This window comes from Punctularia strigosozonata (assembly GCF_000264995.1).
Source record: "Punctularia strigosozonata HHB-11173 SS5 unplaced genomic scaffold PUNSTscaffold_7, whole genome shotgun sequence".
Lineage (NCBI taxonomy): Eukaryota > Fungi > Basidiomycota > Agaricomycetes > Corticiales > Punctulariaceae > Punctularia > Punctularia strigosozonata.
This window is the reverse complement of record NW_006767439.1, coordinates 1,738,911-1,766,211: the sequence shown is the minus strand read 5'-3', so window position 1 is coordinate 1,766,211 and position 27,301 is coordinate 1,738,911. Positions and strand designations below refer to the sequence as shown.

General features: G+C 58.5%; 10 protein-coding genes across 10 annotated transcripts; 8 read left to right on the top strand and 2 right to left on the bottom strand.

The window, feature by feature from the left end:
• Positions 1-615: 615 nt before the first annotated feature.
• Positions 616-2,258, top strand: PUNSTDRAFT_135069 (uncharacterized protein; the record flags this gene model as incomplete). The annotated part of the gene is made up of 2 exons (XM_007384581.1): positions 616-1,548; positions 1,608-2,258. 2 exons carry the CDS (start codon positions 616-618, stop codon positions 2,256-2,258), a joined length of 1,584 nt encoding a protein of 527 aa, XP_007384643.1.
• Positions 2,259-2,467: 209 nt separating this feature from the next.
• Positions 2,468-7,680, bottom strand: PUNSTDRAFT_52988 (aminophospholipid-transporting P-type ATPase). Its single transcript, XM_007384580.1, has 21 exons — positions 7,338-7,680; positions 7,169-7,250; positions 7,042-7,111; positions 6,883-6,978; positions 6,669-6,781; positions 6,520-6,605; positions 5,291-5,823; positions 5,002-5,223; positions 4,687-4,935; positions 4,550-4,633; positions 4,384-4,498; positions 4,243-4,329; positions 4,049-4,194; positions 3,881-3,995; positions 3,787-3,830; positions 3,501-3,734; positions 3,307-3,449; positions 3,230-3,255; positions 2,996-3,179; positions 2,853-2,942; positions 2,468-2,803 (listed from the first exon to the last, which is right to left on the bottom strand). Exons 1-21 carry the CDS (start codon positions 7,651-7,653, stop codon positions 2,644-2,646), a joined length of 3,195 nt encoding a protein of 1,064 aa, XP_007384642.1. The 5' UTR covers positions 7,654-7,680; the 3' UTR covers positions 2,468-2,643.
• A 559-nt stretch (positions 7,681-8,239) lies between these two features.
• On the top strand, positions 8,240-8,559 carry PUNSTDRAFT_69135 (uncharacterized protein; the record flags this gene model as incomplete). Its single annotated transcript, XM_007384579.1, has 2 exons — positions 8,240-8,321; positions 8,396-8,559. 2 exons carry the CDS (start codon positions 8,240-8,242, stop codon positions 8,557-8,559), a joined length of 246 nt encoding a protein of 81 aa, XP_007384641.1.
• Positions 8,560-8,638: 79 nt separating this feature from the next.
• Positions 8,639-9,186, top strand: PUNSTDRAFT_45115 (uncharacterized protein; the record flags this gene model as incomplete). Its single annotated transcript, XM_007384578.1, has 2 exons — positions 8,639-8,758; positions 8,953-9,186. The coding sequence occupies 2 exons, from the start codon at positions 8,639-8,641 to the stop codon at positions 9,184-9,186; spliced, it is 354 nt and encodes a 117-aa protein (XP_007384640.1).
• Positions 9,187-10,732: 1,546 nt separating this feature from the next.
• Positions 10,733-14,813, top strand: PUNSTDRAFT_144164 (uncharacterized protein). The gene is made up of 4 exons (XM_007384577.1): positions 10,733-11,021; positions 11,084-11,525; positions 11,588-12,677; positions 12,734-14,813. Exons 1-4 carry the CDS (start codon positions 10,820-10,822, stop codon positions 14,564-14,566), a joined length of 3,567 nt encoding a protein of 1,188 aa, XP_007384639.1. The 5' UTR covers positions 10,733-10,819; the 3' UTR covers positions 14,567-14,813.
• On the bottom strand, positions 14,814-17,096 carry PUNSTDRAFT_68994 (ABC1-domain-containing protein; the record flags this gene model as incomplete). The annotated part of the gene is made up of 7 exons (XM_007384576.1): positions 14,814-15,124; positions 15,183-16,013; positions 16,067-16,201; positions 16,246-16,370; positions 16,516-16,633; positions 16,701-16,836; positions 16,896-17,096. The coding sequence occupies 7 exons, from the start codon at positions 17,094-17,096 to the stop codon at positions 14,814-14,816; spliced, it is 1,857 nt and encodes a 618-aa protein (XP_007384638.1).
• Positions 17,097-17,785: 689 nt separating this feature from the next.
• Positions 17,786-18,697, top strand: PUNSTDRAFT_120903 (uncharacterized protein). Its single transcript, XM_007384575.1, has 3 exons — positions 17,786-18,108; positions 18,160-18,408; positions 18,478-18,697. Exons 1-2 carry the CDS (start codon positions 17,977-17,979, stop codon positions 18,361-18,363), a joined length of 336 nt encoding a protein of 111 aa, XP_007384637.1. The 5' UTR covers positions 17,786-17,976; the 3' UTR covers positions 18,364-18,408; positions 18,478-18,697.
• A 306-nt stretch (positions 18,698-19,003) lies between these two features.
• Positions 19,004-20,500, top strand: PUNSTDRAFT_103551 (60S ribosomal protein L10). Its single transcript, XM_007384574.1, has 4 exons — positions 19,004-19,365; positions 19,426-19,664; positions 19,720-20,084; positions 20,133-20,500. The coding sequence occupies exons 1-3, from the start codon at positions 19,276-19,278 to the stop codon at positions 20,039-20,041; spliced, it is 651 nt and encodes a 216-aa protein (XP_007384636.1). The 5' UTR covers positions 19,004-19,275; the 3' UTR covers positions 20,042-20,084; positions 20,133-20,500.
• Positions 20,501-20,640: 140 nt separating this feature from the next.
• PUNSTDRAFT_144161 (uncharacterized protein) lies at positions 20,641-21,978 on the top strand (the record flags this gene model as incomplete). Its single annotated transcript, XM_007384573.1, has 2 exons — positions 20,641-20,882; positions 20,954-21,978. The coding sequence occupies 2 exons, from the start codon at positions 20,641-20,643 to the stop codon at positions 21,651-21,653; spliced, it is 942 nt and encodes a 313-aa protein (XP_007384635.1). The 3' UTR covers positions 21,654-21,978.
• Positions 21,979-24,296: 2,318 nt separating this feature from the next.
• On the top strand, positions 24,297-26,955 carry PUNSTDRAFT_135060 (uncharacterized protein; the record flags this gene model as incomplete). The annotated part of the gene is made up of 5 exons (XM_007384572.1): positions 24,297-24,559; positions 24,622-25,499; positions 25,559-25,687; positions 25,749-25,891; positions 25,960-26,955. 5 exons carry the CDS (start codon positions 24,297-24,299, stop codon positions 26,953-26,955), a joined length of 2,409 nt encoding a protein of 802 aa, XP_007384634.1.
• Positions 26,956-27,301: the final 346 nt, after the last annotated feature.

Below are 27,301 nucleotides of genomic sequence, written 5' to 3'. Positions count from 1 at the left end.
TCGGCGCATTCGCATTTCCCACGGTAAAGCGGTTCATAAATCGGGCAAAATGCGTGCCGTATGGAGGTAACCTGGGGCGATTTTTGGAGATAGTTACTGACCCCAGAGATATTGTATTGGGCTCACAAACTGCCTTGCACGGTGTCTATCATAAACATTTTATTGGCGGCTGCGCTGTGATTCAAAATCTGTGGGGATGGTTCCTGACCACTGATATCTTGCTAATCTATGCATGTAGGCTGTAATCAACCAAATCTGAGACGGGCGGAAAACAGCCTGTTTTCCACCCTGGGGCATGGATAGAGACACAGTTGACGGTGGTGGCCTCGTGTCGGTGTCGGTGTCGGCGCCGGGGTCGGTGTTGACGGCGGCGTCGGGGCGCCCAGCGTCGGGATCGGTCGTTGCAGCTCGGAGGGCGGCGCGAGCGGCATCAAACACGAGGTCGCATAATGACGGGAGCGAGCCCTCTTGCTTCTTCGAGCCCCAAGCGAGCCTCGAGGCATCCCTTCGCTCGCTTGCCCGACCTCCCTGCTCGAGCGCAAAAGTTGCAATTGAGCAGCCCTATTCGCCGCCATAACATCCGGCCTTGCCGACGACTTCCATATCCGGTTCCGAATGACAGGAGACAAGGCCGATTCGGAGGAATGTGTACGGGTGTACGCGGAGGCGGCTGATCATCCTTACTCTACCATAGCCAACCGACTAAGCTTCAACAAGCGGTGCATTGCGGTGGCGACGGAGGTGAACGACCAAACCTCCATCTCTGATGCTCATCATAGAGCCATGAAGCTTCTGCCTCGGATGGCATATCCTGGCGTGGACGTGAGATCGAGACTCGAGATTCTCAAGGGCGCGCAGGGGCTCGCCGTAACGGCCGCCATGCACGCGATCTCCAATCACCAACCGCGGATGGCCATAGAGTTCTTGGAACACGGACGTGCAATTTTATGGAATGGCATTTTGCAGTTACGCAGTCCTTTCGACGGTCTCCCAATGGAATTGTCACGTCGTTTGCGCGAGGTATCTTCCAGCCTAGACGAAGCTGGTTTGAGCCCGTCGCGCAACATATCCGAGAGCGAAGTATCCAGACGGCGCAAACTCGTTGACGAGTTCGAAGAGCTCCTACAACAGTCATGCCGCATCCCTGGTTTCGAACGCCTGTTACTCCCACTCGTGTTTGCTGATCTATGCCCAGCTGCATCCGAAGGGCCCGTAGTACTATTGATCGCCGCGGAAGACCTTGCTTACGGTATCATCATGCCGTCCGAGAACGCGGAGACCTACGTAGTCTCGCTCCCTAATGCCGGCGCTCTTCGTACGTCGAAATGGTCGGAGGCACTCACGCATGCCCAGCGGACTGCAAGGGCGAGGAATCGCGAAAGCTTTAACATCAAGGCCGGCAAGGGCGACGGAGGTCATCGCGACGACGACGTTCCCAGTCGGTTGCTTATCAAGAAAAAGAACCTCACGAACGTGAAGACATCTCACATACTGGAAGAGCTGTGGGAGAACATCGTCAATCCAGTCTTAACGTCCTTGAAGCTACCAGTGAGTTATCCAAAAAACCCGAAGTGAGTGGCTTTACTGACCAATGCGTTGTTCCTCAGTGGAGGGGTACTAAAGCGATCCGCCCGCGGCTCTGGTGGTGCCCGACGGGTCAATTCGTTTTCTTGCTGCTGCACGCCGCAGGGACTGCATCGGGAATGTGCACGTCTGATTACGTTGTCTCCTCCTATACACCATCTCTCGGCGCCCTTGTTGAAGCACGGAAGCAGCGTAACACATCTCCCTCGGACATACAGGTTCTACTCGTCGCTCAGCCGGAAGTTGCAGACAACGAACCCCTTCCGATGGCGGCCGAGGAAGTCTCCCAGCTGGCGATCATGCATCCTCCGGAACGCCTAGTAAGCATAATCCAGGAGGCTCGTGCGGCGCCAGCAGAGCAAAGCAGTCGCGGCACGATGAGCACAACGACCGTCTCAGACGTGCGAGAGGCAATCAGTCAGGCCTCTGTTGTACACCTTGCTTGCCACGCAAAGCAGGATCGCAACGATCCTCTCAGCAGCGGCTTTATTCTGGACGGAGGAACGCTGACAATAGCGGATATCGCTAGAGTGAGGATGCCCCGGGCCTTCTTCGCCTTTCTGAGCGCATGCGAGTCAACAGCCGGAGACGAAGCTCTTCCGGACGAGATCGTGCATTTGGCCGGGTCGATATTGTTCGCTGGTTTCAAATCCGTGGTGGGCACGATGTGGTGAGTGACCAACTCTGATGCCGAGTCCGAGTCGAGGGTAATTCATCGTTACCACCCCAAGGGGAATGTCTGATTTAGATGGACCGGCTGTGGCCAAGGAGGTCCACGAAGCGCTGCTGAGCGGCGGGTATGACGATCCCAGTCTGATTGCTCGTGCCCTCGATTCAGCCGTTGGTAGGTTGCGCGAGAGCAGTCTACCTCCCGAGCGCTGGGCGACCTATGTTCACATAGGTATATAGTATATAAACCTGAGGCTAAGATTGAATTCCATAGTCCGCGTAGAAGGCAAAGTAGCACACAAATATAAGCACCCGAATAGCATCCGAGAGCAAAACTCTAGCGGGAATGAACGAAGGGTACAATACTGGGATCAATAACAACTGCTAAAACTAGTATCCTGATGGTCGTGCGTATGACTTCGAAGTGTCGTAGGCCCTGATGAGTCGGGCCTGATCCTGTCGTCCCACATCTTCGGTCTGACTGAATGCGAAACCGCGATTGCGCCGCATGCGCTGTACGGCGCGTACTTTCTTGATCGCCTTTTGGAACCTATGCGGGAGTCAGAGTCTGCAGAGCGGCAGGGAGAAAGAGCACTGACTGTTCTTGCCGCGGCCGGTAGTCAGGAATGTTGTACTTTTGGAGTTCTTGGGCAATGTGATAGGATAGGGGGCTGTATGTTCTCCGGTAGCTAGAGGGCGGATGTTGAGCAAGATCGCCGTGAACGGTGGAAATGGTACCGACTATTTCCACACGAAGTCACGGGCAAGGCACACGATCGGCACGAGCAGCAGTACGAAGTAGAACACACCGTCGGTCCATAGGCGTGAAACGATGCCCTCGTACTCCGTCGAGAATCCGATAGCAGGGGCGACGGTGGCATACAACGGTAGAAACGCCATCGTAAACGCGAAGGAACCGGGTATCGCTAACACGATGATCAGCACGATTGTGACTAAGGTGATAGATACTTCGTACCTGCTACTGTGTACTTGGTCCACAGGCTGGATGGAACATGTTGAGCAACGATTGGCAACGTCGGGGAAAATACTCACTCGGAAATGAGAGCGGCTTTCCCCAGGACAGTCAACAGGACCGCGAGGTAGAGCGTCGTTCCCCAGAACCAGTGACCGGTGTCGAGACCGCTCGATTGCTTCAAGTCGCCCCACCACAGGATGACGGAAAACGCAAAGAGGATCTATCAAGTCTGCGATTAGCTAATGGACAGAGATATCGCAAGCAAGCTCACCAGGCTATGCCATAGCGCGTTCGCTACCCATTGCCAGAAGGCAGTGCGAGTGAAAAAGGTATTCTTTTGACCGAGGGTATACAGCTGTGGATACCGGTCCAATATCCGCGCCGAGACGAACTGATCGAAGATGCCGATGACGAGGGGTGGAAGCACGGTGAAGAGCACGTTGTACAAGGATAGAGTCCAGGACTCATAAGCGATCTGCCCTGAGAAGTTGTTGAAGAACGAAAACTGCGAGTTTGGCTTTAGTACGGGCAACTGACGTCATAGTCGATCATCTTACCCAAAACTGCGTCATATATAGAACGATATTCTTGTAGAAGGAATCTGAAGCTTGCGTGAGCTATCGGTTACAGATAAGCTCGGGACGGACGTACAGAGGATGAGCTTGGAAAGTCGGGTGTAGCTCCATGCGCCGTGAACCAGAAGCAGCTTCTTGAGATATCGGAATTGAGATATCGCTACGTCGGAAGAACGCGCCGCTTGCAAACCCTGGATTGCCGATCATGAATACAGACTCGTCCGCGGACGTTCGTGGCCCTTACCTCCAGACCGGATATGCCGACACCAACATGAGCGGCTTGGATCATGCTGACATCGTTAGCACCATCGCCAATGGCCAGCAAGATCGACTTCTGGTTCTTCTTCACGAGCTTGACCACAAGAGCTTTCTGCAGAGGCGACACACGGCCTGATGAAAAATCAGTATTGCGACCGTTTGACCATTGGTCTGACCCACAGCAGACGACGGCCTTGCACATGATAGCGAGCTCCAGGAACGACTTGTTCAACGGTTTCTCCAGCGCAAATGTGAGACTCTTGCCGTCTGCCCACGACGGGTGTTAGAGAGCACCGGGACGCATCGCTGCACGATACTTACCGATGATCAACGCCAGATCCTCCGTTTCGCCTGCGCTGCGTTGGTTCTTGATAGCGGTGAGACGCTTCATGATGAATTCCTCAGTTGCCTGAGCCGTCTCCTCGTTCACGATGACCTGTCGAAGCATGAGTGCCCGTCCGTATCATTCAGTACCACGCGGGCATACCATATTCATGGACTCCGAGATGAGACGGCAGGACATGCCGATGTTGATCGCTGTTTCCTGACGGTCACCGGTCAATACCCACACCTATCGACTTGTGTCAGCTGCGAGAGGTCCACAAGACAGCGCACGTTATAGACCTTTATGCCGGCCATCTGGAGAGTGTGGATGGTATCAGGAACACCCTCTTGCAGCTTGTCCTCGATCGCAGTGGCTCCGAGGAGGAACATGTCCTTCTCGATAGCTTCCGCCGCCTTGTCCAAGGCGTCGCCTCGTCCGTTGATCGTCGCCGCGGCCTGGTCGTACATGGCCGCCCACTGACGATACTCCGCGTCGGAGATATCGCGATAGGCGATGCAGAGCGTCCGAAGCCCTTCCGTCGCGTAATCCTAACGGACCGCGTTCGCGCATCAGCACCCGCGTGCACCGGCGAAAGACGACGAGCAGGAACGAACCTCGAGGTGCTGCAGGGTTTTCTCGGTGTAAGGTTGGTCCTTGCTCAGCCTTTCCAGGATCACGGTGTCCGCGCCCTTGCAGTAGAGCTTGATCTTCCCGTCCGGACCGCGAACGACGGTCGACATCCGTTTCCGCGTCGAGTTGAACTCGCACACGTTGAGGATCTCGAATTCGCGCGAGGAGCCGTGCATGTTGACGAACACGGACTTTGGTTTACGCGTCTGCGCGGTCCTCCTCGTCAGTTACCAAAAGGCGCGCAAAAAACACCGAGACCCGGGGGCAACGTACGTGGAACTGGTATCCGAGCAACTCCGCGCCGGCCACCAGCGCGGCCTCGTCGGGACTGCTCGCCTGGTACACGATCTTCTCGTTCTTGACCTCGGGGATGACGGTATGGCACACGGCCAACAGGCTCAGAAACTCGTTGACGACCTCGCGCTCCCGCCCTTCCTCGCCCCGGGGCGCGTCCACGAACGGGTTCGAGCTTCCCTCCGCGAGGCCGCGCAGCTCCGCGAAGCTCTTCCAGCCCTCCTTGCCCTCCTCCACCTCGTCCGCGTACGGCACGCCCGCGATCGAGCAGCACCGGAACTCCATCTCGTTCCGGGTCAACGTGCCGGTCTTGTCCGAGAAGACGTACTCGATCTGGCCGAGCTCCTCGACGAGGGACGAGGTCCGGCAGAGCGCGGGCGTGTCCGTCTTGGCGTAGTACATGTCGAGGTCGGAGTTGATGAGCTGCGCCTGCTGGAACTTGACCACCTCCATCGTGACGATGAGCGAGATGGGGATGAGGTTGTTGTACAGGATGATGAAGGTGAGGATGTCTGGGGCGGGTTCCATGAGCGTTTCGGTTCGATCGGCCAACTAACGCTAGAACTGCACTGACCTTCGATGAATCCCTTGGCCCGGCCGCTCAGCGAAGACTCCTCCCTCCGCGGCTCCCTCCGGAGCGAACAGCCGAATAACTCGCTATACACTTTCGAGGGCACCCTCGACCTCGTCACTCCGAATGGTAAGCCGGACGTCCCCCAATTCTCCCCTCCCCCGGAGCTAACTGCGGTCGGTCCTTCAGGCGTGCCGAAGCAGGTCCCGCTCGGCCCGGACCAGCTCCTGCTCCGCGGCGCCCAGATCCGCAACACGCCATGGGTGTACGGCCTCGTCGTCTTCACCGGCCACGAGACCAAGTTGATGCGGAACGCGACGTGAGTGAAAAATCCTGAGGGGGGGGCCGTCTGGCCGCCGCCGCCCTTTCCCCTGCGCGATGGAGCCCGTGCTGAAATCATTCTCTTTTTCTTCTTTTTTTTTCTCCGCCCCCCTCTCCTTACAGCGCGGCGCCGATCAAGCGCACGGCCGTCGAACGGCAGGTCAACGTCCAGATCATCTTCTTGTTCATCTTGCTCCTCGCTCTGTCGCTGGGATCGACCATCGGCAGTAGCATACGATCCGTACGTGCGCTCGCCTCGCGGTCGTCTGCTGATCGCTCATCCCTACGACCTTTCAGTGGTTCTTTGCGGATAAACAATGGTACCTCGTCGAAACGACGAGGTGGGGTGCGGTGAGGGAGGAGGTTTGCGGTGACGCCTGCTTGATCTTCAGATTGGTTTCTCTGCCAAGGTAAGCAAGATGAGTCAGGTCCGGACGGAAATCGCGGACAGGTAAAGGTGCTTACCCGTCTAGGTTACTGGTTTCTATATAGCACAGGCCCTCGGGCTCGGAGGAGGATATGAGCACGAGGTCGGCAGGGATAAAGTCATCCGATTCGAGGCGGACGATGTCTCCGACCTGAGCGAGTGGGTGAATGGTAAGCGGGGAGCGGTTAACGATGAAACGGAAAGGGGGGGGGGGGAGCTCGGCGAAATGGCTGGGCACGATCCAGGACTTGCCTGCACGTTTTCCCAGCTCTCGTCGGCGAACGAGGCGCCGGGCTGTAACACCTTGGTCTTGCGCGTGTTGAGTTCGGCGTCGGATTGATGGCGTTTCTGCGTGATGGAAATGTATGTTCGACGGATGTCGACTTCCCAGGACGAACAGGATCCACGCACCAAATCTTCGCCGACTTCTTTGAACGCGCTGGCGAGTAGCACGACCGAAAGGGGAGCGATTGTTGTATATCTAGATGTTTCTCCGTCAGTTTGGCGTCGGCGTTCCTTGGAAAATGGGCAAAGGCACCTGTTCGTGGGTGATACGCCTGGTATCTGTTGTATACATGCGGTGAATAAGAAGAAGAGGTTGGCGTATTTGCTGAATTGTTCTGCGGCAAGCCGTCAGCTCGTTGGGAGGGGAAAACGGGAACGGGCGAGGAGACGTGGATCATGCGTGTTAAACTAGCGCGACGCACCGGCGAAGAACTTGGGGACAAAAGTGACGACGTTGTACTTGCTCGTGCTCACGTAGTTGGAGCAGAATTCGTCCTGGCCCGGGGCGCCCGCCGACTCGCCGTTGAGCGGCACGACGCGCTCGCCCCCGAGCACCTTTTCCTTCGCCCATGGCCACTTCCACTGCCTCCTCGCCCGCTTCCTCTTCACCGTCCGCAGGCCCGACCCGGCGCCCCCGTACGGGCCTGCGGCGGCGGCGGCGGCGGTACCGCCGTCCGAATATTGAAGCGCCGACATGCCGGGTTCGTCGTCGTCGTCGAACGTCCAGGCCTTGCCCATGCCGCCGGCGCCGGGTTTGCTGTTGTTATCAAAGGTGTTCAGGGTGGACTGGGACGGCCCCGCGCCCGCGAAGGAGGCGGCGTTGCCGGAGAGCGGGAGCTTGGACAGGCCGGTGTCCGTGCTCCGCATCGCGACCGGGTTGCCGCCGAACGCGGAGTCGGGGGCGTCGAGATCGTCGTCGTCGAAGAAAGGGTCCATCTGTGGCGTGCACGGTCAGCGAGCTCGGATGCGAGGTGACGATGACGGTGGATGGTGTGTCTCGGACCTGACGACTGCTGGGCGCGGTGCCCGGGCTGCGGTCGTAGCCGCCGCCGCCGCTGGGCCCGGCGAAGGGGTCGTCGTTGGTGGGCCGGTACTGGCCGCGCGCGCGGGCGGCGGGGTTGGCGGAAGAGACCAGCTTCAAGAAATCATCCGACATCGAGCCGGCGCGCTGGAGACTGCTGAGATGAATGTCTGCGACTTCCGTGTTAACGAGACCAGCGTTGCCGTGTCCCCCGCAGCGCCAGGTCTCGGGTCACGTGCCAACCTCCTTTGGGTGTGGCGGGTAATATTCAGGAAGTATTGCATTCGTGTTTCTGTCGTGGCCATGTTCCCCACTCTGGCTCGGTTCTCGAAAGCCTCGCGGAGGCCGCTGACGCCCAAGCGCGGCAACAAAGACTACTACAAGGGTGCGTCCTCACACCAATGCCATCGCACACCCACCGACGTCGCGGTTTGAACGTTTAACGCTCGTTTCGTATAGGCACCAGGCAAGCGTACCTGCCGGGTGGACACCGCACCGGCGCGCCCGGAAAACACGTCGTGCGGGGAAAGGCCAAGTACCGTCTCCTCGACGAGAAAGTGAGGGTGTTCGTGGCGCCGCCCATCGACCAGATCGTCAACTCTGCGGTTCGTTTTTCGTTTTAATACTTTTTTTTTTCGCGTTTAAAAGGCGCTCGCTCGTCGGGCGGTGGGGAGACTGACATCCCGCCGGGGAAACCTTCAGATGAAGCCTTACGTGGCGTTGACGGTCAAGCCGAGCGCGGTGGTGGAGGAGGTGCCGCGGGTGCGGACGAGGAGCATGAACGGGGGAGAGTACTTTACTCAGGCGAAGCTGGATTTCCGGGTGCGTTCCTCTTCCGTCCTCCGTCCTCCGTCCTCCGTCCTCCGTCCTCCGTCCTCCGTCCTCCGTCCTCCGTCCTCCGTCCTCCGTCCTCCGTCCTCCGTCCTCCGTCCTCCGTCCTCCATCCTCCTCCTCCGACGACGACGACGACGACGCGGAACGCTCGCTCACATTTTCTCTCTCGTTTCTTCTCACAGCGATGGAACGAAGGCTCGCCCGAGGCGCTCGACATCCCACTGCTGCAGGGCAAGCGCGCCAAGGCCGCGGAAGCGCTGATCCGGGAGCTCGAGGTGGACGAGAGCTCGAGCGCGGCGAGGGGGGCTTCGGCCCGCGCGCATACGCCGGCGTTCACGAGGGGGAAGGACGGGGAGATCGTGTACGAACCCGCGTCGGACGGGAGCAAGGGGGTTGTGTCGCGAGCGGATAGATGAAAGCCCCGCGCGAACGATTTTTTTTCTTCCTTTCCTTCCTTCCTTCCTTCCGTGCGCTTAGGCTGGTCGAGTGAGTCTTTTTATGCGTTCGCCCCACGTCGTTGTTCGGACGGGCGTTGACGCACGCGTTCCGGCAGCTGTGCTTACTGTATTCATCTGGCGCAACCTCGACGTGCCCTTAATGATTTTTGCATCGTACGCGTTCCTTCGTCTTACTCGACGCTCTCCGTTACTCGAGTTGTTCGCCGTGCAGCTTTCACTCCGCGATTCTTGGATCATCGGTAGCCCGACTTATGCTTTTGATCTGTCCAGCCGTGAAAGTCAGCCGGGGCTGTCGGCGGGACACGACGCGGATATTTGCCTTTTTCTTTGCTGCTCGGCGCATGGTCTGCGGTAGACGAAGCGCCGGTTGCGGGCCAGCTGGGCGCATGCAACGATATATCGCATCTCATGTTGGATGTCGGATGTAGCACTCGGAGGACATCGAGCGTAGAAAACGAGGAGCGGCACCCCCCTCTCGACCTGACTTGAGTATGCGCCGATCGAGGACCGTGAGGGAGAGTTTCGGATAGACCGTTGTGCATCGACGGGGCGCCGAAAAAAAAAACACCACTTCGGATCGGGCCTGTATGTTACAGCGGAAGCTAGATTATAAAGTGCTTGGCAACGTGCTGGGTCATCATGTATCGCGTCCGTTTGTATAAATCGAGGACAGGTCCTGCAGACTCACGTTTGTCTGTTGATGGAGTATGGGATAGATATGGATTCACAGAGTGCTACGATACGGCATAGCAACGTATCGATATGGATTTCGCGTTGACGTTCATTTACCCAGCCTCACCTTCGCGATCCTAGTCGAGACCGAGCATACTTTCGTATTTAGCCTTGACGAGGAGGAGGGGAAGTGAGTGTCGCGGACGAAGCTTGAGGGAAGGAGTTAGGAAAGCCTGAGGAGGATGCACCTGCTTGGCCCTCCGCCCGCTGGGTACTCGGAAGTCTCGACCCAAGCCAGGCAGGTAGGATAGAGGCGGGAGGGGGTAAAGGCGCCAACTCGGACCGAAGGGCGCTGGTGGTCTTGCAAGACGGTGTCGTGCCCTCCCGTTCGAGGATTTGCTGCCGGTATTACAAGTTCAGCTTGTGGGGGAGATATGCCCTGGACCGGTCGAGGTGCTTGCTGGGACGGCCTCCTTGGACGCCCAACGTCTGCGGTGCTCGAGGAGAGGCGAAGGAGGACCCGGGGTGGGCGCGAACGTCGATTGACCATAGCCTGGTGTACTCGAGTCTGCGAGGAACAAGGAGCTCTTCCGAGACGATTCAAAGGTAAACGATCCAGACGACGCGCTGCGCGAGAGGAGCATCCGGAGACGAGCCGACGGTTTCCATGTACCAAGGGAATGCATCTCGGGAATCGACCATGTTGAGAAAGACAGTAGACTTGCGATAAATATGTGGGATTTGTATTCGTGCGAGCGCAAGAGCAAACGCCGCCTCGTGTTTCCGGGCTGTTATAGTTACCTCATCCTCGTTTCTTTCCCGCTGAGTCTCTCGTTCCCGTTTCTGCTTTCACTTCGTTCCTTTCCATCCTGGCGGCTATCACATCCCTGCGATCACCCTCCCGACGCGCACTGTACCCATGAGCCTAGTCACCACGGGCTCGTCGACGGCCAAGACGCCGCCGTCGCTGCTAGACGCGATCGCGCGGAGCACCGACAAGTGGCAAGAGGATCTCGAGACGTTGTTCCAGCACGCGTCTGAGCGTTTCCCGGACGTCGTCTGGGAGCTCCAGCCCGAGGGCGACGAGGGCGGGCCCGTCGAGGAGGTCTGGGGCCACAAGGGTCGGTCCACTCCCGTCCTCGACCCGAGCGCAGAACACTGACACCCCCCCCCCCCGCCCCAGCCATCGTCTACGCCCGCGCCCCGCCGTCGTTCCAGGCGAGATACTTCTCGTTCCGACCCGCTCCTATATCCTCCCCGACGCCCCAGCCGTACTCGTCGTCCCCGCCCCCGTACCCCCAGCTGTCCACCCCCTCCCTCGCCCTCTCCGTCCATCACAACCTCGGCGGCAGTCTCGCCATCGACTACCCCAGCCGATCGCCCTCCCCCGGATACGCCTCCGGACATGGCCTCAACGCCAGCGTCGGCCATCTCCCCCGCAGCCATTCGCCCGCGCCGAGTCAGCGCACGATCGCGACGACGATGACCACCGTCGGCGTGCTCACGCGCTTTCCGACGACAATGAATCCCACCCTGTTTGCTCACGAGCTCGAATACCTCTACACCGGCAAGAACTTCGGCGCCGCGTTCGAGTTCCTGTTTGATGCCGCCGATGCCAAGTCGCCGTACGTTATACTTCCCCCGACTTATCTCGGCCTGAGTCTGCTCTGACCGATCGGTGACGCAGAGATGCCGACACGGACGAACTCACCGCGGAAGAATCGCGCGTCGACAAGCTTCGAAAGGACCTCGTCTTCATGTGGCGCTCCCGCCTCTACTCCGACATCCGCATCGCCCTCACCGGCTCCTTCTCCTCCGCCAACCACGAGACCTCCACGGCGATTTTCTCCTCCCATCGCTTCATGCTCGTCTCTCGGTCTCCTTACTTTTATACGGCGCTGCTCAAATGGGGCGACGGGAAACCCGTCCCGGTCTCCACCCCTCCCAAGTCGCTCGCGAGCTCGGTCGCGAGCACCTCCGCCGAGCGCGAGCGCGAGCGGGAAAAGGAGATCCAAACCCTCACCCTCCCGTCGCCCCCGTTCACGCCCGCCTCCCTCCACTTCACCCTCGGGTACATCTACACCGGCACCCTCATCTTCTCCCACCGCACGTACGACCTCGACACCGCCTTCCACATCCTCCTCTCCGCCCTCTACCTCCAGCTCGACGCGCTGCACGACGAGATCCAGGCGCGGATCGTCCAGGAGATGATGCACGGCCTCTTCCACGCCTTCCTCGAGTTCTCCGAGTACGAACGCGTCACGGGCGGAAAATGGGGCGTGGGCGGGTGTCGCTGCCGGCAGTGCGCCCGGCGCGCGCCGAGGGTGCTCGAGTTCGCCGTCCGGGACGACGTCGGCAACAAGTACCTCGAGCGCGGCGCGCGGCGCGCCCTCGTCGGCCTGTTCGGCGACGGCTGGTGCAACGCCGAGTTCGCCGCGCTCTCCCAGGGCACGCGGGGCGGCGTGCTCAAGGGCGTGGGCAAGCGGACGCTGCCGATGAACGTGTTCCCGCTGCTGTGGGCGGCCAACTCGGGTCTGGACAAGGTCGGCAAGGTGATCGAGGACTGGGCGGACACCGTGCGCGACATGCTGGAGAAGGCGCGGAGCGTCGTGGATGAGTGTCTGTGCAAGGACGCGGTGCAGTGCTTTGAGCAACCGGAATGGGTCGAGATCGTCGACGCGGACGGGGTCAGGTTCGAGGACGCCGAGCGGGTCGCGATGGTCATGGACGCTTGCCGGAGAGGCCTCTCCGAGTCGAACGCCGGTGTTCTTTATCAGGTACGTCCTCGGCAGCCCGATTCTGGAACGCGCGGCGCTGACCGTCCGTCACCAAGGCGCTCGTGTCGTCCATCTTGCTCCGCGTGAACGATCAAGGCGAGACCGTGGTCAGCGCGACGTCTCACGTACGCGTACAGGTGGAGCAGCTGCGGACCGACGTCCTTCGCTGGTTACGCAAACGCTGGTTCGGCGTCAGGGACCAGGGCGGCTTCGATTCCCTCGAGAGCTGGGCGGTCAAGGAGATCAGCGACGAGATCGACGTGCCCGTGGAGGAGCTCCTCAACCCCGATCACCAGATCAAGGGGCCTGCGAGGACGACACGACCGCAAACGCGCGGCGACTTTGATGGCGAAAGCATGCGCTCCATCCCCAGGAGCGTGGCGTCCAGGAACATCGCGAGCCCAACCCCCGGGCGCAATGGCGCGCTCAGTCCCACCGGCGGTCGCACGGCACCATCGGTGCACTCGATCGCGCGGAGCACGATGTCGACCAAGAGCAGAGCGATCACGAGCACGGCGCCAGCTAGGCGTAACGTTAGCGGAGGGCGGACAAGCATCGCACCTCCTCCCGGCCCGAGACCAGATTCCAAACTGACTCCGGCGGCGTCGAGCAGCTCGTTGGCGAGCAGGGACTCGAAAGTCACATCCCCGTCCACGGCGCGCAAGGCCTCCTCCCGGACCCCGACGGCGGCGTCCGTCCGGAGCAGCGCGGCGTCGTTCACGTCCGTCGTTTCGACCGCTTCGACGGTGCGCACCTCCAGAGCGGGCCCGTCGACGCTCAAACCGCCTCCCTCCGACTCGTCGCGACCGAACTCGACCATGTCGACCGCCAGCGCGGGCAGCACCGAGTTCAAGACGGCGTCCGAGATCACGACCTCGCTCGGGACGCAGTCCGCCGTCGTCCCGACCTCGCCGCTCCTGAGTCCCAGAAATAGGAGGATCTCGACCGCGAGCACGGCCAGCGCCGCGAGCGCAAGGTCTCCTGGGCTCGCTCCGCCCAGGAATACGACGAGGAGGACGAGCACCGCCTCGACCGCATCCGCCGCGTCGGTTCGTTCGACGCGCGTGGGCGCAGCTCCAGAGACGCCGAAGTTGAAGTCACCGTCACAGGCGTCTATACGCTCGAATGTATCGACTACCTCCACCGCAGCGCGGAGCACACAATCCAGGCGAACCGTAGATAGGAAAAGCACGGTTGCCGAGACTCCTGCTAAAATCACCGGGAAAGCGCGTGCGACCACGGGCGCTGGCGGGACCATCAAGCCGACGAAGTCGACATCAACGCTGCCGCCCACGCCGCCGGAGACGGCGTCCTCTGCCAGCACGCCCTCGCTCGGCGACGGTTCGCTGAAACGCAAGGCTTCGAACGATACCATCAAAGAGTCCTCCGTCGTGACTCAGCGCGCGGTAAGCGCCCTTTCTCCGCCGGGAGACACCCTCGATGTCGGCATTCCTTGCATCATCGCCTCTAAACGCGCCCGCTTCCGCGCATACGCGCGGTACATCGGAGAAGTGAAGGGCGAGACGGGGCCTTGGGTCGGCGTCGAGGTGCCGGTGAACGACAGCTGGCCGACAGACAAACTGGAAGGCCGCCAGTGGCACGACGGGACGTGGGGCGGTATCCGCTATTTCGACCTGGGCACGGAATCGCAGTGGGATGGCTACGGAGACCAGACGACCGCCAGCCGGCGGAGGGCGGTCGATTGGAAGCAGACGGTGATGAACAGAAGTTTGAAGCGGGGAGGAGCCGAGTTGAGCGTCGACCGCAGCAAGCGCATGCGGAGCGTGTCTCCTGCCATATCGGACGTCTCGAATCAAGAATCAAGAGGACTCTTTGTCAGGCCCCAGCAGGTCCTTTACGTGGTGGACGCTGTGGGCACGGATCTGTGATACCCAATACCAATAGTGCCGAAACATTCCCTTGAAACCGTCTTGCTCTCCACCTATGCATCGCTTTCGATGTTACGCATACGCTCGTAACTTAAACCTCCTTTCCTTAATCTCTCTAGTGGCTTGTACGTCTATGTCTTCGGTTCGGGACATGATTATCACCGTTTTACTGTAGTCGTTCGCGGGACAAGTAGATTAAACACCTGCCGCCATCCACAAATATTAAATCATACAGGATATTGCCCGTTTAACCTTGGAACGCCGCGTGGCTAATCTCTAAACCAAAATCGCGTTTGGCGATGCCACGCATAGTCCGCTCGAGTTCATCCTCGAAACCCTCGCTGGCGAAGCCTAGTTTCTGCCTCCACCACTGCCGAAATCGGCTCGCTTGAAACGCCACGTCGAGGGAGAACATGACCGTACGGAAGATAAGGTATCGCCAATACTCATGGAGTCTCTCAGTAAACCGCAGGCCGGGTGAGGTGGTGAGCGCGCGAGACGCGGAAAGTCCGGTGATTTTGATGCGGTTCACCGGAGAGCCGAAAGTCTGGTTATTGCCTGCAAAGAACGGGTTGAGGTGAACGGAGGCATCGGCAGACATGCAGCGGTAACGTACCCTGCACGATTCGCATGTTCCGCATGACGAAGATCAATTCCCGAGGAACCTTATCCGTGTCCTGAAGAAACTCTTTCATCTTTGCTTTCATCCTTACACCTCGCTCGTACGGGTTGAGGCCGTCGTCCAGAATACCCGTGCCGACCGACGGCGTGGTGTTGTTAGGATCTTTGAATCGCATAGGCCGCAACAACGTAGTAGTGGCGAATACGTCGGGAGCCCCAAAGCCCCAGTCGTCCGCTATCTCCTTGATGGCACCGAAATCGCCCGTAAGGAGACTCTTCCACAGGTGCGCGTACTGGCGACGGAAGCCAGGGGGCAGGAACTCGTACAGGCCGTGGTCGAGGAGAACCAGCTGCGGTTCGCGGGTCCACGTGGAAGGATTGGACGAGGAGGGGCGTGGCCGGATGATAATGTTGCCCGGATGAGGATCGCAATGGACGATCCCCCATTCGAATATTTGTGCAGAGAAGAGCTCTACCATAGTCTTCATAATGGACTCTGTCCCACCTTGAAGGGGGAGGATGTTTGAGCGCGCCCAGGATCCGTATGCTGCAGACGTGAAAGAAGGTAGCGTGTCGGCAGCGTCAGAGGGTGCGGGAGGCACGTCCTCGCCCATCAAGCGCTTGATCTCGCGCTTGCTACTGAGCCGGATCCCGTCGATCCATTCGGCAGTCATCACCCTGTGGGTTGAATATTCGGGGTACACCTTCGGAACGTAGACGCGCCCGGATATACGCGGGTCGGAGTCGATAGCGGCGGACATCAGCCGAGCGTTGTTGACTTCTTTGTTGAAGTCCAATTCCTGGCGGAATTGTCGGCAGGTGTAGTCTGGCAAAGGGTTGAGAAAAGTACATGTTGAGGACAGGATCGGCATAACATACCTACGAATGCAGTAACTGGGAGATCGAAGGCCCATTCATACAAATAGATAACAAGCTTGTAGGCCATGAGGTCCCATTCGACCTGCGTATTGACCTCCGGCTTTTGTATCTTCACCGCCACCCAAGCGCCATTACCTTCCTGAACGTGCATCGTCAACGTGCCGCCGCGGCAGGGAGACAGGAAATACGCACGGGATGTTTGAGCTTTGCGCGATGAACCTGCGCAATAGAAGCGCTGGCAGCCGCGGTCTCTTCGAAATACTCAAATACGCCATCGGGACCCGCTGGCGGTTTGCCAAATTCCCTGCAGAAAGGAGTGTCAGCGCTTCGAACACACATATGATCAAGTCTTCAAGAATGTTACAGGGTGACGAAGATGTCAAAAACCAGAGACAAGAAGTGCAAGAGCAAGTGAAGGACGGGCAAATGAGATGAGACTACGAGCGTACCGATAGAACACCTTCTCCACCTGAGAGTAAGGTACTTGAGGAGCGTCATCAAAAAGCTTGGAAAATCTCTCCTGCATAGCGGGAGGAAGCAACGCGGCATTGTTTCCTATCGCCTGACCTATGAATAGAGTATCGTGAGCTCGCACTTCACGGCCGTATATGTGAGCGAACGAAAGCATCCATACCTATTTTGATGTACATTCCACCATTGGCCATAATGAGGTTATATATCCGGTCAGCTACGCGTTCGTGCAAGTTCGGGATGGTAGCAGCTTTCTCCGGCTTGAAGTTCATCTTGTAGTCGACTGTGATGACCAGACACTAAGCGTCGCGAGAGCTTCAGTTCCTTATTTTGAAAAGTGTTCAGAGTACGAGCGCACCGTGCATAATGTTCGTATATTTCTCGCCCCGGAAGATGCTAAGAACTCTGTATCGGCGAGCCATAGAACGCCAAGCCCGGCGGCAGCGTAAGTACAGCGGCGGGCGAGGAGGGAGAGCCTGGAGGATGTCGACGGGGATTTCGAGGCGTAGAATCTCAAGAACGGTCGTCCTGCGTGAGCCGCAGAGAGTCGGTGGAGCATTCCAAGCCGGCGAACAACATCGTTCTTGATTGACCTTGACTGACGCGCACGGGCAATTTGCTGACAAATCATTTGCTCGATGCGCGTCGTCCCGGCTTGCAGGCCGGGATTGATGACGCCGTCTTCGAGTATGTACTTACTTACCGGACACTTGCGCTTGAAATTACACTGCTAAATGTTAGTCTCACATTCCACTCTGCGGAGTGCATGCAAGCTTGGGCGGATGCGAATAGCCTCGAAGTATGCTAGCTAGAGGCGACGTAAGATATACCGAGCTCATGTGTGAGCAGCTCACTCGTTGGGCATTTTGAGCTAGAAATTGGCACTAAATACTACGGCCTCGAAAAGTTGTCAACGCTATGCAAGTCGCTCTGTTAAGCAGAGACACCGGATGGCACTCGCCCTTTGTTACCCTCCTTTCGAACATACCGGAAACGCAAGCAACCTGCAACATCGCATGTACGCCGCACTCGGATGCAGCGTTAAAGCTTCCTCTGTGCCATATGTGCACCGAGATGAGCTGGCCCACGGCAGGTTTTACCCTCTAATGCCCTCCCTTCTAGATCGTCAAGCGAACATTGTTCAAAGATCGCTGCGGTATGTCCTTCCAGTCCAGGTTGTATTACTACCAATTCCCGATGATGGACCTAAGTAGATTTTCCGGCGTGGACATAACCATGATCGTTGGAGGACAGAAGAAGTGCCCAAACCACGAATGCCTCCCCGACAGTCGCAGATGAGTGCGAAGCAATGAGCCAAGAGTCCATCGTCCGCTTTGCTTGCCACGCAAAGTAGGACCGTAGTGATCCTCTGAGCAGCGGTTTTGCGCTCTGAGCAGCGGGTTTGCGATGAAACGATAGCTGACATAGCAAGAAGTAGGATGCCTCGGGAATTCTTCACATTCCTCAGTGCATGCGAATCGGCCGCGGGAGACGAAGGTCTGCCGGACGAAATTGTGCATCTAACCGGGTCGATGTTGTTTGCGGGACTCAAGTCTGGTGGGAACCATGTGGTAAGCCACGCTTCTAGTGCCCAAAAGTAACTTAACTGACTCGGGTTCGAGGGAAATGTACGACTTGGAGGGGCCAGCGAGGCGAAGGAGGTACATGAAGCACTGTTGAAGGGCGAATATGAGGACCCAGGGATGATTCCTCGAGCGCTCGATTCAGCTATTCGGAAGCTACGCGAAAGGGCTACCTCCGGGGCGTTGGGCCACCTTATTTGTGTATGGGTATTTGAAGGAGCGGAGGTAGTGTTCGACGAATGATTGACGTCGCTCTGGGCCCAGCTCGGTGGTAGTTTATATAGACGGCTACACCCAGGAATCAACGAGATGTCTTCAAGATACATGACTTGTGAACGTCGATTCAGATGTACTTACTTAGGTCGTGAACTCAGGATCGCCTACATTTGGAGTATTTCTGCAATGCGGAAAGCTTGCGATGGTTCACTGAAGGCACCAAGACCGCTCCGGTACCCAGGGCTGCAGCTGAGCAAGCAATAGCATAGTAACTTCGTGCCCCGCATTTCATCTCGCCTCCCCCCCCTTCCTACTAAGTATCAGAGACAGTCGTCGGTCGAACGGTCACCGGTCATGTTTTTCCATGGGTTGCTCTGAGCGGCCGGAGCTCCGAATGGTTGATGAAAGGGCAGCGTCCGGACATCATGATGAATTCCGGCCACGAAGTCATAGTCATAGGTAATAAAGAGGATTTGCAAGCAACAACGGGTATGAGCCCAACCCCGAATGCCCATTAGTAGTATACGATCGCGAAAGAGTCAATCGGAGCCTTGAGTTCCATAAATGGTGGGCACAGCCACAGCAGCTCAGTCAGCGCCGTTGCTTTCTAATCCTCCGCGCTCACTCAAAAGGCTCGCAGGCGGCGCCCTCGCTCGCGGCATTCCCCTCCAAACCCGTTTTTGTGAGTCTGTCAGATCATTGCCGTCGTATTTCTTGAAGAGTCGCACGTTGGCACGCAAACCCGGGATGGATGGGTTCGGTTCGAGTTGGATGACGTTGCTAGGCAGGGGACTGAGAGCGGGGGTTTGATGGGACGATACGGGCTGGAAGGACGGTCGCGATGGATGGCTATGGATCCCCCGGGGCGTCCGCGAGAGCATTGGTCGTACGAGCGCTGACGTCGTATTTTCAGATTAACCCTCTTCAACAGTTGTAACGATGGGTCGCCGTCCTGCTCGCTGCTACCGCTACTGCAAGAACAAGCCCTACCCTAAGTCGCGCTACAACCGTGGTGTCCCCGACCCGAAGGTATGCCAAGTTGCATCTGGCTCCAGGCTCTGGTTTCTGAGATGCTTCGTGTTCGATTAGATTCGTATCTTCGATCTCGGCCGTAAGCGCGCCTCCGTTGACGATTTCCCGTACTGCGTCCACCTCGTCTCCGACGAGTATGAGCAACTTTCCTCCGAGGCGCTCGAAGCCGCCCGCATCTGCGCGAACAAATACGTCACCAAGACCTCCGGCAAGGACTCGTTCCATCTGCGTGTCCGTGTCCACCCCTTCCATGTCCTGCGTATCAACAAGATGTTGAGCTGCGCCGGTGCTGATCGGTGGGATTTGCTTGTTTTCGAGAATGTTCAAGTTGTTGACGTAGTCATTGGACAGTCTGCAAACCGGTATGCGTGGTGCCTGGGGCAAGCCTTACGGCACTGTTGCTCGTGTCAACATCGGCCAGATCATCCTTTCCATCCGCACCAAGGATACCAACGCCGCGGTTGTTCATGAGGCCCTCCGCCGCGCTCGCTACAAGTTCCCTGGTCGCCAGAAGATCATCGTCTCCAAGAAGTGGGGCTTCACCAACGTCAACCGGGAGGAATACCTCCGCCTCAAGAGTGAGAAGCGCGTGCTCCAGGACGGTGCCTACGTCCAGTACATCCGCCCCAAGGGCAAGCTCGAGGACAACCTCCGCGCTCAACTGCGTGCTTGAGCGTTTGTTCCTTGGATTTGTTAGGTGGGGTGTACGGTAGATGGTACGTCGTACCCCTCGCGATTGTGCCGCATATTGAATTATCGTTCAGGTGTACTATGCGTTTGCGCTGTCATGTCACTTCGGTGTAACTAGCTTATGCTATATCATGCGATAACGATATGCTCGACGGCGCGCTATACTTCCAGCAGCTTGGGTGGCCGTGTAAGTGATATGCATGCCCTTTATTCACTGCGGCGTCCTGTTCGGTGGGCGCTGGTTAGGGGAAAGAGGGCAGAGATTAATCAGTCCTTATCTGTCCCGCTCGTCCTTCTTTAGTCGGAGGGGCGACGGTGCGCTCATGCGTGTCTGTCCTTGATCTATGGGGCACCCGCGTAGAGATTGAGGCCTTACAGATTTGCACTGTAATGTGTATTGTTCCGTATTTGTCTACCCGGAGACAACTTGATGTTATGTTTCACTGCATGGCGTGATGTGTGACGTTTTAGGCCTTGCATAACATTGCGTTGAGTAAGAGCGATGTATCGATAACTTTGCGCGGCGCGCGTTACAAACACTGTTGACCTGCCGCTTTGCAATGCTCGTGGCCAGCTGAACCGATGGCCTACCGTCATTATGAAGACCTGTGGTTTGAAGATAGAAACGTCATACTGGAAGCTGGAGGAGTCGTTTTCCGTCTGTATCGCGGCATCTTGGCCCGCAACTCGCCCATATGGGCCGATCTGTTCGCCGTACCGCAACCGCTCGCAGATGCAGAGTCATACGACGAATGTCCCATTGTACATTTGCACGACGACGTGGATGATCTAAGATACTTTCTGCACGCCATCAACGATGTGAGGTGCATATGCTCGCCTTCTTACGCCATCAACTGCTATTCCGACTGACGTCACGGATTTCTTGCTATCACAGTTTCTACCGCAGTGACATCGCTACACCATATCCAGTCGTCGCGGGCATACTGCGGCTTGCCTCCAAATACGCCGTCTCGTTCCTGCGCGAGCGATGCATAGCCCACCTGTCCTTGTCGTATCCGAGTTCGCTATCGGACTGGAAAGTTCGCGAGAGGCAACAGGATCGAGCGGTGACCGACATACCCGCGCACGCCATCGTCAATCTTGCGAGGGAGGTCAACGCGCTATCGCTCCTTCCTACCGCTTTATACTGCTACTGCGCTGCCACTTCCCTCGAAGACATCGTGAACGGTCAGATGCTCGCGGATGGTACCGTTGCGACCGTCAACGACAGGGACCGACGATCCTGCATCCTCGGAAGGGTGAATTTGGGCCATAGGCAGCGGCTGCAGATGCTTGGCGCACTCTCAACCTGTCCAGACGGTTGGCCGGGGTGCTCGACCCCGTCACATTGCCAGCCAGGCCAGTGGAGAATGCTTGCCCGGCTGTGGAGCCTGCCGGAGGAGGAGGGTTTAAGCTGCCGGGTGCTTATCGACATCGGCTCCGTCAAAGAGGCCAAATCGGCCACGGGGTGGTGCGACAAGTGCTGTCGATACTGGATCTCGCGCATGCTGGACGCCCAGACGAGAATTTGGGCCGACCTTCCGTCCATATTCGACCTTCCTCCCTGGGATGTGCTGCTCGCCAGCCAGGAATGAACGAACATCCACTCGCCTCCCCTCGCCTCCCTCGTTTATTCGCATCTTTCGTTCACCGCCTTTGCGGTTCATATTTCCATGCTATCGTCACCCCGTTCGCGTTTTTCGACCCTGAAGCTCCTGCGTTGTGTGCGTCGTTCCAACTCTGCTATCGTCGTGCGGTCTGCTCGCATTCTGCACGCCTTTGATAGCCCGGGAGGGGCTGGTCGGACGGGGTATGCGACGGTTGTTCGTGACTCCCCGATCCATATTTCTTCTCCGGCAGGCCATTCTGGGCCGGTATTCATTTGTTTGTCTTTTAAACGCTTTCAATGCGATGGACAGGAAAACGGAAACGTGCGAGCCCGATCTCTTTCTCCACAATGCATGTTCCGCGCGCTGGTACAGGGCGAACACAGACAGTATGCGCGTAATAGAACAAGGTAAATTCCATGAACACCCATACAGTATGCTATTGCTCCTGAAAGAGAGCGGTCCAACGGCCATAACTGGCGGCCTCCCCCCGGACCCGGGGGGAAAAAAAAGCAATACTATCGGAGAATTGAGTCGTGATTTTTGTCTATCCGTTTTTACGATGAAGCCGGACACGTCGTGCGACGACATTCATCCGGTCCGCGCCATAAGGAGAATGCAGTCGCGTGTTTGCGTGGCGCAAGTAGGCGGTCCTCGCGGAAAATCCAATATCTGATGCAACAGCCTGGATGGAGGAGCACATGCGGAAGGGGAAAAGATTAACGCCCACTCGCCTGCGAGGTGTTAAGTTCAAGTTGTCGTCGTTTTTCCGAGTCTTTCTTTCAAGTTTCTTTCGGGGGTGACCCCCATGAGGCCATCTGGGTTCTCTCTTTCATGCCGGCATATCACAGATCTGCGTGTCAGGGTTGCACCTTTCTGTTTCCAGATCGAGCTGTCTCCGGGCGAACGACGATACGTGAGGTCGACCTGATACTTACGGGTTTTCCCTACTGCGGGAACGCCGAGATACACACACACACAAAACAATGTGGTCCTTCCGACCATCTGATGCCAACGGTCGCACACTACCTGTGTAAAGGGCTGAAGATTGACGATAGAGAAGACGGTCGGGGGTGCAACAACGCGACCCTTCCTTGTGTGGAAGTGCACGTAGCAGAACCGTTCCGAGATCGGATGATTGAAGAGAATCGATGCGAGAGCTTCTCAGGACGGGCTATGTTCGAATGCACGCGTTGCAGGCACAGGAAGAAAAAATAAAAATAACATGAGGTGGGCGAAGATGGACGGGACCGCAGATATGGATGCAGATGATATGCTCGAGAAATCGATGGATACGGTCTCGGTGGGTGCGACACGTACGACCAAGCGAAGCATAAAGTACGTGTGCGCTGGGAACCAATTGCGTTTCCTTTCAGTGAAAAAAAAAGCGTCCGCTGGACAGAGTTGGAACGAAGGACCGGGCAGTGGCGACTTCTCCGTCGTAAGCTGTTTCCGAGTTTGTATGTGATGTGTGGTCGGAAATTCGTCAGGATTTTCTGTCCGTCCAGGGACGGCCGTCGCGTTGCGATACGCAAAACCCGGGTTTCCCTAGAACGTCACAAGGGTTGGCGAGGCCAAGTATGAGATAAGGACAGGGTGGGGCCTGTATTGCATTGAACTTTGCTCCCGGGCGGTGGCGAGGAGACGGCACGTGTATGAGAACCGGGGGGTGTTGGGGCATGCCGTAAGTGCAGATCCGGCACGAGGGGCGAGCGGTGAAAAGGCCCCGGGGGAGATGAGAGAGATTATTTCCGGAGGTGGTGCGGTTTGGAGACCGAGAGGCAGGAGAGAGGGTTTCGGTGCTGTGACGTTGCAAGCGTGTCCTTGCTGCACTTGAGATAGGGAAACAAGGATACCGAGGATAGAGTGGTCTTGTTAATGTGCAAACCTGGGGCGGAACGACGGCTTCTGGCCGGATTAGGGCATCATGCAAGACAGGCCGACCTGTGGCGTGGACGACGGTTGGCCACAGTCGATCGCAGACATGGACGGATCAGTTTGCTGCGTGGTGACAGATGGATCTCCGGCGGAGGACGGCGAGGCGATAACGATAGTAGGCACTCGATTAGCTTTCGGCACGAGCGGAGGCAAGGTGGCGGGTATGAGTCTATGAGATCCAGGAGGTGAAGATATTGCGTGCATATACGCGCTGACCTAGGGTCCTGGACAAAACAAGGACGAGCCGCAACACGCTTGACGGAGCAACGGTGTGTGTGTGTGTGCGCGTCTGGAAGCAGACGAAATGTTGCTGGAAGCAATTTATCAGCGTTCTGTCTCGTAACGGACACGACATCCACGGCGCCTGCTGAAGGTTGCCCGACGAGACACCAATGCGGTCTAGACCGGGCAACGGGAGGTATCCTTGGCGGCGAGGAGCGCGCGTTTGGGCCGGGAAGCAGCGCGCATATGGCGATTCCTACCCGAAACGGCAAGGGGGCTGCGATCGGGGCGGATGGCCGGGTGCAGTTGACAGCAGGCGGCGTTGCCCAAAGAGGCGACCGTGGCGCCTTCTTCGCGCACGCCCTTCTGTCAGCCAGGCGGACGAGGGGTAACCGGTGGGGCGTTATGGCCTCCCCTCGCGCGTTCGCCCTCCTCGCATGAAGTTCGGCCTCTGACCCCCCCCCCCCCGCCATGACCGCGAGCACCATGCCCTTCGACCGATACTTCCAGGACGACCCCGCGTCCTCCCAGGCGCCCCACCAACACCGCCCACTCGCCGAGCACCCCGCGCCCGCTGGCCTCCAGTTCCAGCTCCCCAACTTTGTCCTCGGCGGCCCCCCGACCCTCGCTCATGGCGGAGGCGCAGAGGTCCTCCCCGCAGGCCTCCTCGCCGCCGGCTTTGGCTCGTCCAGCTCGCTGAGCCAGGCCTGGTTCACCAACAACTTTTCCTCGGAGTGAGTATTTGCGCGCCCCGTCCTGGACGGCAAAGATCGCGTCGCTGACGGCCCGCTGCCAGCTTTGGGGAGACGGTCTATCGCAGCCCGGGATCGAGCGAGAGCCAGGATGTCGTCGACTCCTACCTCGACTCGTCTGCCGCCTACGCCGCGTCCCCCGCGCCCCCCAGCAGCCTCCATTGGCCCGCCGCGTCCGCCCCGCCGCAGGCACAGCAGTCGCATTTCCCGCTCCTCAACCACCCGTCCACGTTCGGGCTCCCCATCTACTCCTCCTCCGGCTTCGACCTCCTTTCCCTCCTCGCCCGCGTCGTCCACCGGCCCAACCCGTCCATCACGCTCGGCCCCGTCGACCTCACCTGCGCCTTCACCGTCGTCGACACCCGTCGCTTCGATCAGCCCATCATATATGCCTCGCCCACCTTCCTCCAGCTCACCGGCTACCCCGAAGCCGACGTCCTCGGCAGGAACTGCCGCTTTCTCCAGGCCCCGGGAGGCAACGTCCAGCGCGCCGACGAGCGCAAGTGGACGAGCCCCGAGAGCGTGCGCACGATGCACAAGGCCCTCGCCGCCGGCAAAGAGTGCCAGGTGTCGCTCATCAATTACAAAAGGGGCGGCCACGCGTTCGTCAACCTCGTCTCCCTTATCCCCGTCCCGCCGGCGCCCGGCGAAGAGGCCGCCTTTGTCGTCGGTTTCCAGGTCGATCTCACCCAGCAGCCGAACGCCATTTTGCAGCGACTGAAGGACGGCAGCTACGTCGTCAATTACGCTTCGACCGCCCAAGGGCCGAACGTCGGCAGCGGCAGGAGCAAGGCTCACACCGTGTCTAGGAGCGCCGTAGCGAACGACTTGCGGCAGTTGTTGAGCAGCGAGGCATTCTTGCGTTCGTTGTCTCATTCAGAGGACAAGACGGCCGTCGAACAGAACGATGCGATCGGTATCGGTGCGTATATGCGCATTGGTGACAGCTTCCCGCGAAATATTCATTTTTTTTTCTTTCAGACGCTCTGCCCTCCGTCGTCCTGAACTCCTCGCCCGACTTTATCCACGTCCTCTCCCTCAAGGGCGCCTTTCTCTACTGCGCCCCCACCGTCTCCCGAGTATTGGGCTGGGACGCCGCCGAACTGACAGGTACGTATTGTTTTGAGATTGCATGGTATTTCATATGCTATCCGGTCTAACCCCGTTATAGGCAAATCTATAACGGATTATTGCCTCCAGGCGGATATTGTCCCCCTGATGCGCGAGCTTAAAGAGTCTTCTGGGCCTAACCCATCCTTGACCACTGCCGCCGCGGCCAAAGACGATGGAGAGGGCAAGTCTGTCGCCGTTCCCGTGAGTTGGGCCGGGACGGACGAGATACGCGGTTCCCGTGCGCTGACGTTCGTCTCGCGTCTCCGTAGCAGGTAGCATCGGCCCCGCCCAAGCCGGTCGACCTGCTCTTCCGCGCGAGGCACAAGGACGGGCACTACGTTTGGATCGAATGTCGCGGCCGGCTGCACGTCGAACCCGGAAAAGGCCGCAAAGCCATCATCCTGTCCGGCCGCCGGCGCAACATGCCCTCCGTCGACTGGCGGCGCGTCACGCAGGCGGCGGGCGTCCGACCGCCCGCGTCTTCCTCGGCGGACAAGGCGGAGCTTGCCGACGGCGAGTTTTGGGGTATGCTCGGCCCGGGCGGGACGATGCTCGTCGCGAGCGCGGGCGTGAAGCACATGACGGGCTACGGCGTCGGCGAGGTGATCGGGCGGTCCCTCGTCGAGCTCGTCGACGACGACGACGACGGCGAGTCCGCGCGCGTGATCAGGAACGCGGTCAAGGAGACGGAGAGCCGGGCGGGCGAGGCGATCAGGAGGATGCGGTGCAGGATGCGCGGCAGAGAGGTGGACGTGGCGCTCTTCCACTCGGACGAGTGGGATTCGTCGTTCGCGCGCGCGCGGCGGGACGTGCCTCAGCCGAGCGCCGCGGCGCCCGTCGTGGTCCAGGTGCGCGTCGCGGCGTTCGCGCCGGCGTCGTCCATGGCGCCGCCTTCGTCCAGCGTCCACCCGCCGTCGGCCAACCTGTTCGAGGAGCTCGACACGTCGCGCGACTCGAGCTGGCACTTTGAGCTGCAGCAGCTGCGCTTCCGCAACCTGCGCCTGCAGGAGGAGGTCGAGGCGCTCGAGGCGTCGCTCGCCGCGGCCGAGCGGGCGGCGAGAGGCGGCGGTGGTGCGTCGCGGAGGAGTTCGGCGGCTGGCTTGACGTTGGGAGAGAACCCGGCTGCCCGGAACGCGAGGAGCGTGTCGACGAGCGCTCCGAGTTCGCTGGGCGGATGGAGGTTGAGCAATGATGTCGTCGGGCCGGTCGGCAAAGTGGGCGCGAAGCGGTCTTGGGACGCGGTGGACGGCGGAGGCGGTGGTTGATAAACAGGCTAGGCTGCTCCTCCGTGGCTGCCATGCAAGTATATACACTGACTGGCTGGTTGCCGTCGTCTCGTTCGTTCGCTTCTCAACATTGGTTTTTCTTTTCTCTCTCCCGTGGTCGTACACGCCGTCGTCACGTTTACATGTACAGTATGAGCATGGTTGCATAAAGTAGGCTATGTACTAGGTTTATTCTCTCATACCCTCCTGCGTCTTCTTCTTGCCGGACCGCATCTCGAGATGTCGTACTATCTCCTTAGTCTATAGGATGATATGAACGAGATAATGTATCGGAGAGTCCATTGATGGGATGGTATGGTGCAATGTTGTACATGTTACCCGAAGA

Excerpts from the sequence above, each read along its gene's own strand:
- PUNSTDRAFT_52988 (XM_007384580.1), bottom strand. The coding sequence starts at position 7,653 with ATGGGCAAGGCCTGGACGTTCGACGACGACGACGAACCCGGCATGTCG. Across the intron at positions 6,979-7,041 it reads AAGAAGTCGGCGAAGATTTG|AAACGCCATCAATCCGACGC; the intron begins GTGCGTGGATCC and ends TCCATCACGCAG. Across the intron at positions 5,224-5,290 it reads TGCTCGGATACCAGTTCCAC|ACGCGTAAACCAAAGTCCGT; the intron begins GTACGTTGCCCC and ends AGGACCGCGCAG.
- PUNSTDRAFT_144164 (XM_007384577.1), top strand. The coding sequence starts at position 10,820 with ATGAGCCTAGTCACCACGGGCTCGTCGACGGCCAAGACGCCGCCGTCG. Across the intron at positions 11,526-11,587 it reads GCCGCCGATGCCAAGTCGCC|AGATGCCGACACGGACGAAC; the intron begins GTACGTTATACT and ends TCGGTGACGCAG. Across the intron at positions 12,678-12,733 it reads ACGCCGGTGTTCTTTATCAG|GCGCTCGTGTCGTCCATCTT; the intron begins GTACGTCCTCGG and ends TCCGTCACCAAG.
- PUNSTDRAFT_120903 (XM_007384575.1), top strand. The coding sequence starts at position 17,977 with ATGCCTCGGGAATTCTTCACATTCCTCAGTGCATGCGAATCGGCCGCG. Across the intron at positions 18,109-18,159 it reads AGTCTGGTGGGAACCATGTG|GGAAATGTACGACTTGGAGG; the intron begins GTAAGCCACGCT and ends CTCGGGTTCGAG.
- PUNSTDRAFT_103551 (XM_007384574.1), top strand. The coding sequence starts at position 19,276 with ATGGGTCGCCGTCCTGCTCGCTGCTACCGCTACTGCAAGAACAAGCCC. Across the intron at positions 19,366-19,425 it reads GTGGTGTCCCCGACCCGAAG|ATTCGTATCTTCGATCTCGG; the intron begins GTATGCCAAGTT and ends GTGTTCGATTAG. Across the intron at positions 19,665-19,719 it reads AGCTGCGCCGGTGCTGATCG|TCTGCAAACCGGTATGCGTG; the intron begins GTGGGATTTGCT and ends GTCATTGGACAG.